Here is a 15,414-nt window from a genome sequence, read left to right as displayed (position 1 = left end):
AGAAGCAGGCTCCATGCAGTGAGCCCGACGTGGGACTCGATCCCGGGACTCCAGGATCACTCCCTGGGCCAAAGGCAGGCGCCAAACTGCTGAGACACCCAGGGATCTGCCCCTCTAATTTTTCTAAAGCTTTATTTCATTGTTTGCTTTGTTTTTTAAATTTAACTCTCTAACCACCCATCAGAAATTTATTCTGTTTTATATAATGGGATAAAGAACCAATGAAAATTTTCTTCAAAGCGCTACCCAATAATCCCAACCTGAATTTCTAAAGAATTCTGCTGATGTGTCATTTCTCCTTCAGCATTTCATTGACAGGCAATGGGAACTGAATCAGAATGACCTGCACTCAGGGCGCCTGGGTTGGCACAGTTGGTTAAGAAGCTGACTCCTGATTTCAGCTCAGGTCACAAGTTCAAGGTCCTGCAATGAGGCACCATGTCAGGCTCCTTGCTCAGTGGGGAATCTGCTTCAGGATTCTCTCCCTCCCTCCCCCTGTTCACCCTGCACCCCTTTGCTCACACATACACTCTTTCTGAAATAAATAAATCTTGAAGAAAGCTCTGCTTTCCATGTTCCAATTCTATCACTTATTCGCGATATAACACTGGAGGAGTAACTCCACCTTCCAGAACCTTAGCTTCTATCATATAAAAAATAGAGACGGACACTTGGGTGGCTCAGTCAGTTAAGCATCTGCCTTCAGCTCAGGTTATGATCCCAGGGTCCTGGGATGGAGCCCTGCATTGGCTCTCTCCCTCTCTCTGCTACTTGTGCGTGCACTTGCTCTTTCTCTCTCAGAAACAAACAAATTAATAAAATCTTTAAAAGAAATACAGATAAGATCACCTATCTGTTAGGGTTGTTGTGAGGAGCAGATGAGACATTGCCTATAGCATGTAATCACTGCTAAGTAAGTGTATCAATACATAGGAAACAGAACGTCTATTAAACAGAACTAACTTGGGGGCACTCTCCCCCTGGACAATACATCAACTTAAATGATTTTCACTGTATACTATATATATATAGTGTGCCAATCCACCTACTACTTTTTTCCAGCTTTTTTTTTCTCATTTATTGCTCCACGTGAATTTATATCTACAAACATCACAACAGCATGGTTTTAGTAACTTTACTAAAAGCTACTAAAGAACTCCTCACCGAAATGGTCATTGATCTCCAAAATATTTCACCCTTAGTTTCATGAGCTAATTATTTGTAGCAAAGAGTAAATCATTAAAAACCAAAATTCTTATAGTAACATAGCAGAAAGAGATGTAATAATAACATAATATCTTATCTTATATGAAATAAGAGATACTGATTCAAAAGTTTTTCTCCATCAGGGTCTTATTTCTCCACTGTAGATCTCGTGTTTTCAAAGATTTCATCTAAAAATTTCATTTCTTAATAATTTGCCATTTTTAAATTCAAAGACATGCAATGAAATAGAGTCAAGGGCAAATAAATTTGACATCTTGAGATAGTTCAGAGAGCTCCATGGTGGGTCAACAGACAATCAGCATTTTTAAAGTAATGAAAATAGTTGCCTTTCCAGGACCCCACAAAAACCAAGGACTCTGGGCTCAGAGGAATGTATGTAATATAATCATTGACTGAGCTAGAATGAACTTTATACAAGTGGATACAATCTAAATCCAAGTCAAAAGTACACTTGTTTCGTCATTCCATTTTCCTCTAAGAACTTATTTAGACCTACAAATCTAACTTTCTCTTTAGCAATCTCTCTTTTGCGTTAAGAGCACCTATCTGTTGGGGTTGTTCAACGAGGGAAATTCAATGAGGGAAGCTAGGAGAAGATCTGGAAAACAAGAGAAGCTATCACTTTCCAGGTGACTACCCCACACCACCAGTTCCAACTATGTTTCTGTATTTTACACATACTATCTCATTTAATGTCTACCACAGCCCTAGATTCCTTTCATTTTACAGCTACAGACACTGGCTTCAAAGCCTCTGCTCAAAGTATAAAATCACAGAGTTACCACATTTATGAAATTCACTGCCGTAAACAGAGGCACATCACATCCTTTACAGCTCTGATTTTCATAAGCTGAACTGATTTAGATTTACAATGAGTTCAAAACTCAATTCTACTACTTACTTACTTTGATACTAGAAAGACTATTTCATCTTTTTGTGTCTACTCAGCTAACTTTAGAACCATTCTAAGAAACCAAAAAATTCATGAAGAACACTTAGCTCAACGACTGGCACATAGATATTACCCCATAGATGTTTGCTACTGATATTTATTAAGTTCCCCTTAAATGCTACCAGATTTTTATTTTTTTACTTTTTAAAATTTAAATTCAATTTGCCAACATATATCATAACACCCAGTGCTCATCCCATCAAGTGCCTCCTCACTGCCTGTCCCCCAGTTACCCCATTCCCCCACCCATCTCTCCTTCAGCAAAATGCTACCAGATTTAATCACAGTAAAATAGCATGCTATGAGTGACTTGCTGCATCTCTATGATACAGGGGGAATAAGATAAACGTTAGGGATATTTACATAGTATAGACATCTTAGAGATTACTTACACGGTATAAGAAATCTTGGGTATTAAACAATAAAATCAGCAATACTATTTTGATAGGAACTGTTTTAGTGGAAAGAACAACGGAAATTTGGAAACACTTGTTTATTCATTAATCAAAAATCCCTCGTTTGCCTAATAAGTTCTAGACTTTGTACTCAATGCTAGGGATTCAATGACTCCTGAGAGAAAAGGACAAAGAGATCCAGAACATAGTGGAGGACACTGTGTCAGGGAAGTCTTCTGAGAGGGCATGATGTCTAGGCTAAGACTTGAAAGAAGAGAACCCTAGGCAAAGACAGAAGCTTATAGAAAAGCCTGGAGGCGGACAGCTGGGTGGCTCAGTGGTTGAGCGTTTGCCTTTGGCTCAGGGCGTGATACTGGGGTCCTGGGATCGAGTCCCACGTCGGGCTCCCTGCGTGGAGCCTGCTTCTGCCTCTGCCTGTGTCTCTGCCTCTCTCTCTGTGACTCTCATGAATAAATAAAAAACCTTTAAAAGAAAGAAGAAAGAAAGAAAAAGAAAGAAAGAAAGAAAGAAAGAAAGAGAAAGAAAGAAAGAAAAGAAGAAAAGAAAAGAAAAGAAAAGAAAAGAAAGAAAAGAAAAGAAAAGAAAAGAAAAGAAAAGAAAAGAAAGAAAAGAAAAGAAAAAAGAAAGAAAAGAGAAAGAGAGAGAAACAAAGAAAAGAAAAGCCTGGAGGCAAAAAGAACAGGACAACACACTTGGGAAGCCAGACAATATTTAATATAGCTAACAAGGGAATACACTGAGAAAGGAGTGGTGAGAGAAGTTGGATACGCAGGGCCAAATTCTGTAAGGCCTTGAAAGCCATGTTAAGAACTGTAGATTAAAACAAAACAAAACAAAAAAAAAAACAAAAAAACCTGTAGATTTTGTCCTAAAATCAGAGAGAAGCCACTGAAGGTCTCGGGGAAGAAACAAACCAGATCTGCGTTTCTTAAAGCCCAATATGAATGTGAGGGGGACAATATACAGTTCCGGCTTCTCAACATGCCCTGGGTGGAGTGTGCCCAGGCCAGAACCTCCAATATTCCAGTGCTGTTCTAGTCTTGTGTTGAGAACTAGATGTGTGATACCAGGCAGGAAAGTTAACCTCCTTATTTCCGTTGTTCCCAAGTTTTTTTTGTTTTTTGTTTTTAAATTCATGATAGTCACACAGAGAGAGAGAGAGAGGCAGAGACATAGGCAGAGGGAGAAGCAGGCTCCATGCACCGGGAGCCCGACGTGGGATTCGATCCTGGGTCTCCAGGATCGTGCCCTGGGCCAAAGGCAGGCGCCAAACCGCTGCGCCACCCAGGGACCCTGTTCCCAAGTTTTAGATGGAGATGAAACCATCTGCTTTATCCACCCAGTGGAGATTTGTGGGGATTAAATGAAGTAATGCAAATGGTAACTCTTGGCAAAGTACACACTGCTATACAAACATATGATGGCACCATTGTCCAGATTATTCAACCATGAGAATATGGAAAAGCTGGAAGGGGAGGACTTCAAACTCTACATGTGAAAAATTTTGGGAAATAAGACACTGCTCCTTTGTTAATAAAGAGAAGTAAAAACATGCAATAAGCAATAAACGACAATATCCAAGTAATCAGTGGTCTCTCTGAGACTGGAGTACATTAGTCATTCTGATTTGCTCCCACAGTCTCTGATAGTTCATTATGGGAAACTACAGGACTGAGGAGCTACATTTTCAGGTACCCCAAAATATATGGCTTAGAAACAAGAGTGAGAACATTCCCAAGAAACTGGTCTCTTTCACATGATGTTTGGTGCAGGACTTTTGTTATATGTCTCTCAAGCGTTTTTCTCCAGAACCAGCTGTACCATTGCTATGAGCAATTTATCTTCATGTCATATTCTTGGCTACTGCCATTAATCATAGTGTTCCCATACTGGGGAGACTCTGATTCTGAGCACTGAGAAAATAAAAGACACAGGGTGGGATGCTGTTCATGACCTAATTACTCTCATCCCATTGGTCTCCACCCCCATTCCTCCTCAACCTTGCCACCAAATATCAGCAAGCTACTTTAAAGCCACTGCTTAGCTGTCTTTAAAATGGTTTGTTCCACCAGATGTTCTCAGCCTCACACGTGCATTTTCTTTTTTTTCTTTCTTTCTTTTTTTTTTTTACTCACACTTTCTATATGAATAGCAGATTGTAATGCTTCTGTTTTTCTGATCCAGAGGGGAAGAGTCTACATCAAATTAGACCAGCTTTCTTTCAACAAACTTAGTAACAGCGTAGGTGGATGTTCTGACCCTCTTCCCTCCCCCTGCCTCCTCCTTCCACCCCCATCCCACTGGAACTGCTAGCAGATGTTTCCTCTAAGTCTTTCTTCTTCAAGCCCCAATTCTCTGACTTTCTGGTCTCTATTAACAAACCGCGTTTCTTTCATCCAGTTATCTCTGATTGCTTTGCACTCCCAGCCCACACAGGATCAAGAATGCTGTCACCTCCCATCTCTTTGCCTAGTCTTCAGCAATTTCAGTGAACGAAGAAATTCTACAGATGAGATCTGAACACTAACAGCCCATTTAGTCAGCTCCCGTGGCCAGTCCCAAGACAGGTGCTCTTACATATTCTTCCTCTCTTCCAAGATATTACTTACAACACTGGAGGTAATGACAGGATTTGTTCGTACAACACGCTATGTTCTTAATGAAAAAGAAAGGCTATCAACTGAATCCACTTTTAATTAATGTTTTTAAAAGACAAGAGTACCAGGGACTTCGGGTGTTGGTTTTTCATCTCCTTTAACTAGCTGTCAAGTTGTCTTAAATGCATTGTCATAGGTACAATATAAATAAGTCAAACTAATTTTTCTTGACTCACTCTCTTTCCAACAGTGCTTTTCTTCATCCTAAACTGTCTGTCAAATGGCAATGTCTTAAATTTAAATACATTTTGTAATTTATATTGTTAAATTTTCCACTCAAAACTTAATAATGTTTGGGTATGCCTCCTTGAAATAGAAACTGGTAAATGCCACTCCTTCCCCCCTCTTTAAAGACTACCAATTCTGCACACACTCGGCCTTCTAATCCTAACAGTGCTTTTTACACGGAAGGTGCTTTGTGAATGCTCATCAGCACCCAGGAAGGTAGTATTGCTTTGCAGTTTAGGAGTCAGACCCAGATTTGAAGCCCTGGCTCTGCCACTAGATAGCAATGTGGCAACTTGAGCAAGTTACTGAGACTTTCTTGGTGTTTCTTTGGCTATAAATGGAAATCATAAAGCTTCCACATAAGGATAAACAAGAAGGTTTGTGATAATGAATTTCAAATGCCTAGCAGGGACATGCATTAACAGATTCAATAAAAAAGTTATTTTTCGCAAGTTTCCCAGAGCTAGATTTGAGGTCTCTGAAGAAAAAGCAAGCAATAAACATAATTCATTTCCATTTTAGCTGAAAGTGGATCCATACAAAGGGTTGCATTCCAGGTGGGCAAGCTATTTATCCAGCCGGGACAGGAGAAATACCCCCAAACCTCACTTACTAACATAAAAGGTTGAAAAGGTGCCTTCCTTAGAGGCTTCATTCCAAATGATGGGTTACCCTAAGGCCTTTCCAAGCTAGCAGGCTTCTTCCTCCATGTCTACTGCATTATTCTCAGAATTATAGAAGGTTCAAAATCTCTTGTGGTTTTTAATATCTAATATTCCCTATAGAAAGGAATGCTATTTAAGGACAACAGATTATTCCGAGTACTTCACTACAATCCGTATCCTATATTAAATGATAACAACAAAAACAAAAAAATAGCTAACTATCCTTAAAAGGAAACAGCCTACTACACAATAAGAGGGGAAAAAAAGAACTCACACAAGGATTTTAAAACTTCTACCCAACCTTCCACAAACAGATCAGAAAATCACAGCATTTAGCAAGAAGAAAACATCTTACCAAGCTTGAACAAAATGCTAGTTTTATGAGTGTCCTAATGTACTGGTAATGGCATGCAAGAAAATGTTTCTTTCCCTTACATGTCTATTTTTTATGTGATTTCTATTTTGTCTACTGGATATTACATTTCTTTTTGTTCACTAGAAAAACTAATTTTTTTTGAGATAAAAAAAGTCAGTAACTTGGCATGTGTGTTAATTGGTTATTATCATGGATTTTAGAAAAAGAAAAATGAAAATGAAAGAAAAATTCTCATTAATTTGGGCCTAGTAATTAGTAATCTGCTATAATTTATAATGCATTAAGCTTATCTTTATAGGATTTTCTTTTAATGGAGAATTAGTAATTCAAATGAAATAAGAAACAGGATGTTCAAAGAATTCTAAAATCCTTCTAGTTTTACTTATGAAGTCCTTGGTATCAGTTATAAATTCCGAACAAACTGGTCTCATTGTTCTCTGAATATGTGTAGTTATTTTCTTAGCTCTGTCTCTGCCCATGCTAGTGTATCTCTGTGATGCCCCTCGACCCCACACCTTTACCTTCTGGAACTCTACCCTTCTTTTATCCCCTCAACAGAGCCTCCTTTAATCTCTCCTCTTGCCAGGAATTCTCCCCCCCTCGCTGGGAGCCACATAGAAAGGAGGTATAAACAATGCACTAATACTTGATGAAATGTCATTAAGGGAGTTTACAATCCTACACACCACTCACTACCTGCCTCAGAATCAGCTTCCAGAACCGAATGAGTAGCTCTGGTATCTCGATCTGAATTAGAGTACACCAGAGAACTTAAACAAGGATTGATGCCAATACTGTATATTTTGCAAAGGATTACACTGGCTACATGTGTAGGAACACATATGCATAACACACACATACTCTGAAGATACTGTTGCCCAACCATACATGAGTGCTTTTAAAAAAACAAGCAAAAACAAAACATTTAGAACAAACCAGCAAAAGAAGTAAACTACTGTCCTAAATTCAAAGCTCAAATCCCTATTTATTTCTGGGAAACAAAAATCAAGAATTTAGTGTCTATAAGAGCGTTTAAAGTAGCCTGAGTTGATGAATCACACTTGTCTTATTTAGGAATGGTTAAAACTGTTATTCACAGAAAAAGGAAACAGCGATTATCTTAATTCTAAGTCCAGAACTGTTCAAGTGGCTTTGTGAACGCTAGTAAAACAATAAACTAACCAGGGATCCCTGGGTGGCGCAGCGGTTTGGCGCCTGCCTTTGGCCCAGGGCGCGATCCTGGAGACCCGGGATCGAATCCCACGTCGGGCTCCCGGTGCATGGAGCCTGCTTCTCCCTCTGCCTATGTCTCTGCCTCTCTCTCTCTCTCTCTCTCCCTGTGTGACTATCATAAATAAATAAAGAAAAAATATTTAAAAAAAAAAAAAAAAAAACAATAAACTAACCAAATAGAACCATCATTCAATTATCTCTAGTGGAACATATTTAAAGGTGACATCTAATGCTAGTAACCCAACATTCTGAGCTACTAAAAGGAAACTCAAAACGTTATGACTGGATACAAAAAACACTTTGCTTAAATTTCAGATAAGGGCCAATGAGAAGGTCAGAAAGACTTACCAATACAGCCTAACAAGAAAAAAAATGACAGCTCAAACAGGCCATGAGACTCATGATCTCAAATTTCAATGTACAACAGTGATCTCTGAACACAGACAACAAAGGAAACCAGGGCCTAAATGTGACAAGAGTGCGAGTCCAGGTCACACAGAGAGCCAATGGTGGACAGAAAGAGAGGTGGACAGAATTTGTAGGCTAGCAGGTGACTACTTTTCCTGGTCTGTAGGCACATTTTATACCGTCTTTCCTCTAAATCCTTCAATGGCACATGCCTTCTTAGCGGTGTCTATGTTCACCTGCCATCCCTTCAGGGGCAGAGTCACTGGGATCCTCTCTTGTTCATGATCTTGGGATGCAACAGGATGGAAACTACGTCACTAGTTAGATTATCTTCTAATGGCCTTTTGGATAATTTCAGCAAGTTTTTTGCATAATATCTGAGGTTAACCCATCTTAAACATTACAAAGAGCTAACAGTGAGGTTGATTAAAAATAAAAATATAAGCACAATTTTTTAAAGTGTGGCCTTTTTTCGACAAAAGTCTTCTCTTCTTTGAAAACCACTGCTTTAGGCTAAAGTTTTCAAGAAGTCAAAGATGCTTCATCATAGCCATTGATTATTTCACCCAACAGATTTTATTAAGTGCCTATTAAGTACAAGGCACTATTATCAAATCTGACTATAAAGTAGTGGACAGGTAAGAGCTGGAGTCTTATCTAATGGGGCAGACTTATAATAAAAACAAATATATATAATTTCAGATACCAGTTAAGTACTATGAAAACACAACAAACCAGGAGAATGAGCCTAAAGCTGATTTTGAGGTAAGGGTGCCCTTTTACAAAGAGAGGCGTGGAAGTCAAGGAAACTCTCGGCTATGAGCTGAAGCCATGGGAAGATCTAGGCAGGGCAACAAACAGTAAGCGCTGAGGCACAAATGAGTGTGGCATATTCCAGCAACAGAAAGTGGGTCAGTGTAGCTGAGACACAGTAAGAAGGGGGAAGTGTGGTAGGAGATGAGGTTAGAGATACAAGGTTAGAGTCCAATCATGTTAGGTCTTAGATGTCTTGGGGAAAAGTGTAGATTTTACACTAGGTATAGTAGTAAGCCATTGGAAAGATTTAAGTGAGAAAGGGATTTATGTTTTTAAAAGAGCATTGTGACTTCGGTATGACTGAAAGATTAGTCCACACAGACGCTTCATTAAAATGAGAAGAGTTTAGGATAGTCAAACATAGCTTATTTGCTCTAACTTGAAATTAAATAACAGATGACTAAGAGAGTAATAAGGACCTTCATCCCCTTGCCCAAGAAAAAAAAGGAAGGAGCTGTCAAACTTCAAATTTCTACACTGCTTGCTGCAGACTGGCCTTTTAAAAAAACGTTCAATCCAAATTAAGGAACAGTACTTCTGAAACCATTCTACAGTTCTGACAGCCCTAAGAAAAGCACTTTTTTTGTTGTTGCTCAACTCCCACTTTACCTCTTGGAGGCCTACAATCAGGACAGCCTCAGGGCACCTGGGTGGCTCTGCTGGTTTAGCATCTGACTCCTGATTTCAGCTCGGGTCATGATCTCAGTGTCCTGGGATCAAGCCCAAGTCCAAGCTTGGGGTCCCAGCTCAGTGGAGAGTCTTCTTGCCTCCCTTCCCCTCCGCCCTCTAGCTCCTCTGTATGTATTTGATGACTAATGATATAAGATCATAAAACAAATCATTTAACCAGCAAAATCTTAAATCTGTAAGAAAAACCTATTGACAAATCAACCTGTGATAAACTGACTGGACATCAATCTCATTACTGTTTCCTTCTAAGAATTTCTTTAGTATCCTACTTCAAATTAGATACCTCAAGGCAACACAATTCTATATTGTTTTAAAGATTCCACAATTCACCTTTTTCATTTGTTTATGGAACATCCTTTTCCAGTTTGAACTAGTAAGTAAACATTATTAGCATAAGAAAATATAATGCATAATCTTACCTCCACTTTAATTCTTTTTGGGGACAATTCATCTCTTTCTCCACATTTTGACCTGGATGGAATGGGAAAAGAGAAAAACTTGAGAAGGTAACAAGTCTTATTCTAAAGACATCTCAATCTATAAACTTCCACCCATATAGCCCTGAAACCCTCATACCAGAAAGTAAGACATTCATAATGAACACTGACATAACAAAAGAGACTTTTCATTATTTCTACTTAACATTAAGGAAATATGCAGACACAATTAAACATTTTAAAAGACCTACTATCTAAGAATTCCCTACAAAGAAAATACTCAATAAACATGCAGTGATGATCACATAATGAAAAAGGAAAAAAAAATCAAGGAGGATTGTATTGCATGATTATCTTTTTATGGATCAGTAGGAACACTTCAGAATAAAATGACCAAAGTGGCCATTTAAGATGAATGCTTAGGGTTATGTAAGATTATGTGGGTGTGTGTGTGTATACATATTTTTAAAGATTTTATTTATTTATTCATGAGACACACAGAGAGAGAGGCAGAGACACAGGCAGAGGGAGAAGCAGGCTCCCTGCAGGGAGCCCGATGTGGGACTTGATCCTGGGACCCCGGGATTACACCCTGAGCTGAAGGCAGATGCTCAACCGCTGAGCCACCCGGGCATCCCAGGGCTATGTAGGATTAAAATGCATTTTGTCTGCCTAGTGAAAGTACAGATCCACTTTCCCTTGACCTAGAGATCCCTCTGCTGGGACTCTATCCCAAAGATACCTACAGATATATGAAATACTACTGCCAATTAAACTGTAATAAGCTATCAATTATAAGTTATCCCTCAAAAGATGTTAAAATGTCAAAAAAAGTACATTTCAGAATCAACACAATACGTATGGTGTTATTTATTATGGTGCTATTTATAATGATAAAAGACTAGAAATAACTCAAGTATCCACCAACAGAAGACTGGTTAAATAAACCATGCTGGGGGCACCTGGTGGCTCAGTTTGTTAAGCATCTGCCTTCAGCTCAGGTCATGATCCCAGGGTTCTGGGATCGAGCCTCACATGGGGAATCCCTGTTTCTCTCCCTTGCCTCTGCCCCTCCCCCTGCTCATGCTTGCTCCCTCTCTCAAATAAATAATATTTTTTAAAAAATCATAATAATCCACACAGTACAATACCATGCAGCTGTAAAAAATAGTGAGCAAGGTGTGTATGTATCTCTCTATGACGAGATCTCCAAGATAAGTTAAAAGCAAAATACAGAATAAGTGTATAAATACTACCTATTGTTTTTTGGAAAAAAGGTAAAAATGAGAAAACATATTTTTATCTGCAAATGTATAAACATACATTGGAAAGATGAAAAAGAAACTAGTAAAACTATTTACATTGAGGAGAAGAAGTTAAAAAGAGACCAGAAGAGGAATGTAACTTTTTATATTATGTATTCACAGAGCTTTGGCTTCTAAATTATGTAAACACGTTATTACATATTTAAAAATATACTTAACTTAAAAAGTACATAAATGTAAATACTACAAGAAACAGCTAAAAATTGTTGAAAGCAGTTGCCTCTGGGGTGTGGTATTCAGAAGGGGAAAAGGGTGGAGTGGGGAAACTGCTGAGTTTCATTATAAGCTCTGTGTACTATATGTCTCCTTAAATCATGTATATGTATAACTTTGATTAGATTATTTAAAGAAACCAGTCAGAAAATGTGTAATAGAGTGAAAAAAATTAAAAAAATCACTTCATCAGCTCCTGATTACCTAACTTAAAAAAATATTATAAATAATTCCATAATATTGCTGTATATTCTGAGCCTGTTCATTTAATCTGCATATTTTTACTTTGTGGCAGTTTGTAAATATGTGAACCCTTTAGGCAGGGTGGCCCAGGAAGCTGCTATGAGTTAGGGGAAATCATGATGACAGCAAAGGCCTCAACAGTGGCTTTCCAAACTTCAATAGGAACAGAATAATTTGGGACACTTGTGAAAATTTGGATTGCAAGACTCCGTCCCCAGAAATTGTGAGTTATTAGGGCTGGGGAGGGTACTCAGGATGTGTCTTTTCAACACACATTCAATGACTCTAATGCAAAGGGTCATCTGCATCTTCTCGGAGAAGCAGTGGGACACACAACTGACAACAAACTAGAAATCAGGGTCCATGTGGAAGAAGAGAACAAAATCAAAATAGTAATACACAATTTGGCTTAGGATTTAAGTGAAGATGAGATGAGGAATAAGATGTATTTATAGTAAACTTTAAAATCACCACTGCTTTTCAACATGTAGGTTTTTTACTTCAAATATTCCATATTCCACTTCCATATTTCAAACACATGTCCATAGTCCATGTAATCTGGCATCTTCCAATTTTCCCTTAAACACGGGTCAATGGAGTCTTTTCATCTATTGAACTAACTTCATTAGATTGCAAACAACTTGCAAAAGGAACCACTTTGCTTCCTCAAAGAGTTCAACAAGTTCATATAGTTAGTGGGTATACAAATAAATCTATACATGCTGACTAACTAAATCCCATCATCACACTCAAAACCAAAGCTTCTGTGTGAGAAGAAGGTTTACAACCACCACCAGAACAATGCTGTAGTGCTAGGGAACTGTCTTTCAAAAGAAAGAAAAGAAAATTAAACAAAACAACAAAAACCACATTAGCAATGTTTTGAAAAGTCCCTTCACTCTTTAAAATTTTACAGAACCATCATCAATCACATCACACTTCTACTTTTGAAAAATGCTTATTATATTCTAACAGTGGGTAGTGTTGTAAGTTCTACTTCTATCAAGCGATACTGTCAGTTACACACTTACTTGGTGGTTCTGTAGGTATATTTGTAGGTGACTTCTCGAGAAATCTGCCTCGCCAGGGCAAACAGTTCATCTCTTCTTGTCAGCAGGGCATTATCCTTCACACAGAGCTGAGCAGCCGCTTCATTAACAGTGAGCTGTGTATCCAAAACAAAATTTAAAGCTTATAAACATCTTTATTTCATCAATATGAAAAACATTTCACTTAAGGATATAAAAATGTCACATAATTATAGAATGGGATCATAGTTTATGAAAATCAGGGTGTGTCTTTCTTTATTCCTTATTAGTCCTAATGCCTAATTTCAGAAGAAAAATCACATCGCCTACCATCTCTCAGAACTCAAATTAACCAAAATAGTCATCTTGGTTTTATTTATATGCTTAATTTATTTTTGTTTAGGTATGAGTTTATTGAAAATAAGCAAAATAAAAATAAAGTAAAAAATGTTCTGTATCTGTTTTATGAAAAGTCAAAGATTTGGTATGTTTGTTGGTAATACTTCCCTAACTAAAAGTGAGTACACATGGTCTGACAGATACTTTTTTTTTCAAGGTGAACTGACTTGAAAATTCATAGGAAGGAATAAAAATTTGATGATTTGAGTTAAATATTTATCAAATTAGATTTAAAAAAGGGGGTTATTGTAAAATAGAACTATAAAGGAAAATCAAAGTCTTGGAGTCACTAATTCTTTAAATTTCATCTAATTCCACTCTTTTATTTAAGTATTAAATAATGGAATAGAGTTGCTACTTGACAGAGCACCTTGTACTGGAATTCAAAATAGCAAATGTTATCTGATATTCAAAATCTGAATTGTTTAATAAATCAGAAAAGGTTTTTTTCACATAATTTTGCCAATTTAAATAGATGTAGGGAATTGCCATTGTTTTTTTAAAAATAAGAAACATACTCGTTCTAGGCATGATTAACAGCAAAAAGAGAAAGGGATTTGATGGCAGACAGAGCTGAGGGGAGTCTTGCTCCATCATTTACCATCTGTGTGACTCTGGCATGTAAAAACTTCTGAGCCTCAGTGTTCTCAGAGGCAAAAATAGGATAACAAAACGGGAACTACCTCAAGGGACTAACAAGAAATAAATGAAGAGACACACCTGGCACAAAGTTGTTCTTCAGTATTAGTTATTTTCCTTTCATAAAAAAAACAAGTATTTACTTTCTCCCTACCCAGGCATCCCACATGGTTCCCAAAAATGTTCTGTATTTAAAATTTTCAGAAGTACAGAGAAGCAAAAAAAGCAAAGAAATGCAGAATGCAAGCCTTCCATCTGTTAATATTTTTAATGTATATTATTCTAATATCTCTATGTACATAGAAACATACATGTGAATATAGTTTGCAATTGCCTTTTTTACTTATGTATGCTGTATTTTTTACTTTTATCATGTGTTAAGGTAGAAACTTGGCTTGTGTGCATCAGTATCCGACATGGGTTGCTCAATAAATATTTGTTGACTGAAATATGAGTTTAAATATTCTTTACACTACCATTTTTACCATCTAGATATAATAGTTCATTGTAGGAAAGAGTAATATATTATTTAAATCAACCTCACTCTGAACATTAAAACTGCCCTCATTTATCATGTGCTACAAAGAAAGCTGCAAAGAACATTCTTAACTGTGTCTTTGCACACATATTGAATTATTTTCTTGGAATAAACTCCTAAGAATAGACTTGTTAGGTCACAGAACACACTAACTTATAAAAGATTCATGTATTTCACCAAGTTACTCTCCAGGAAAATTGCTCCGAATCATAACACTACCAACAATTATATGAAGATCCATTATCCAGAATCAAGCAACACTGATTATTTTATCTTAAAAGCTTTAGAAATCTTATGTATTTTCAGTAATATCTGGTTATAATTTATATTTCCTTGACTATAAAACTCAACCCTTTTCTTATATTTTTAAATTATTTTAAAATCTGCTTGTTCATGGCAGTTGCCTGTTTCTTCTATTGCACCATTTTGTTTTTATGGACTTTATGAATTCTTTATGCATTAGGAGCACTAACTCTATATATGCAGCAGTTTTCTTTTTCATAGTTTATCATTAGTCTTACAGTTTTTGTCTTGGGTGCCATGCACAGAAACTCCCTTCTCACCCTAATAAAATATAAAGGTTCTCCTCTAATTTATCCTAATAGTTTTATTTTTTCCACTTAACTACTGAAACCATTTAAAATGTATTATATGATATCATCATATATCTAACATCCCCCTTTTCAGATTTCTACCTGTAATTTATAGTGGCTAATTCTCAAATAATCTTGCTACAGACAAGGTTAAAATAAACCCAGGGCTTCTATTTTAAACCCACAACTGAATATGAAAGCATAAGAGGAACAATGTATTTTCAGTCCTCTCTCCTTTTCCTAAAGAATCATCAATAGATCAATCTCTAAGTGCTTTTTTTTTTTTTTTTTTAATTTATTTATGATAGAGAGAGAGAGAGAGAGGCAGAGA

At 37.1% G+C, this 15,414-nt stretch overlaps 1 protein-coding gene across 2 annotated transcripts in view; it reads right to left on the bottom strand.

The window, feature by feature from the left end:
* NAB1 (NGFI-A binding protein 1) overlaps positions 1-15,414 on the bottom strand; it is a 36,797-nt gene that overhangs the window by 9,365 nt on the left and 12,018 nt on the right. For both annotated transcript variants that reach the window (XM_038585177.1, XM_038585178.1), the window contains exons 2-3: positions 12,918-13,051; positions 10,088-10,139 (exon numbers count right to left, since the gene is read on the bottom strand). In XM_038585177.1, the coding sequence (XP_038441105.1) occupies positions 10,088-10,139; positions 12,918-13,051 (186 nt within the window). The remainder of the gene's footprint in view (positions 1-10,087; positions 10,140-12,917; positions 13,052-15,414) is intronic.

Source organism: Canis lupus, chromosome 37 (assembly GCF_011100685.1).
Source record: "Canis lupus familiaris isolate Mischka breed German Shepherd chromosome 37, alternate assembly UU_Cfam_GSD_1.0, whole genome shotgun sequence".
NCBI lineage: Eukaryota > Metazoa > Chordata > Mammalia > Carnivora > Canidae > Canis > Canis lupus.
Note: the sequence above shows the minus strand (reverse complement) of the source record. Positions and strands in the feature narration are given on the sequence as shown.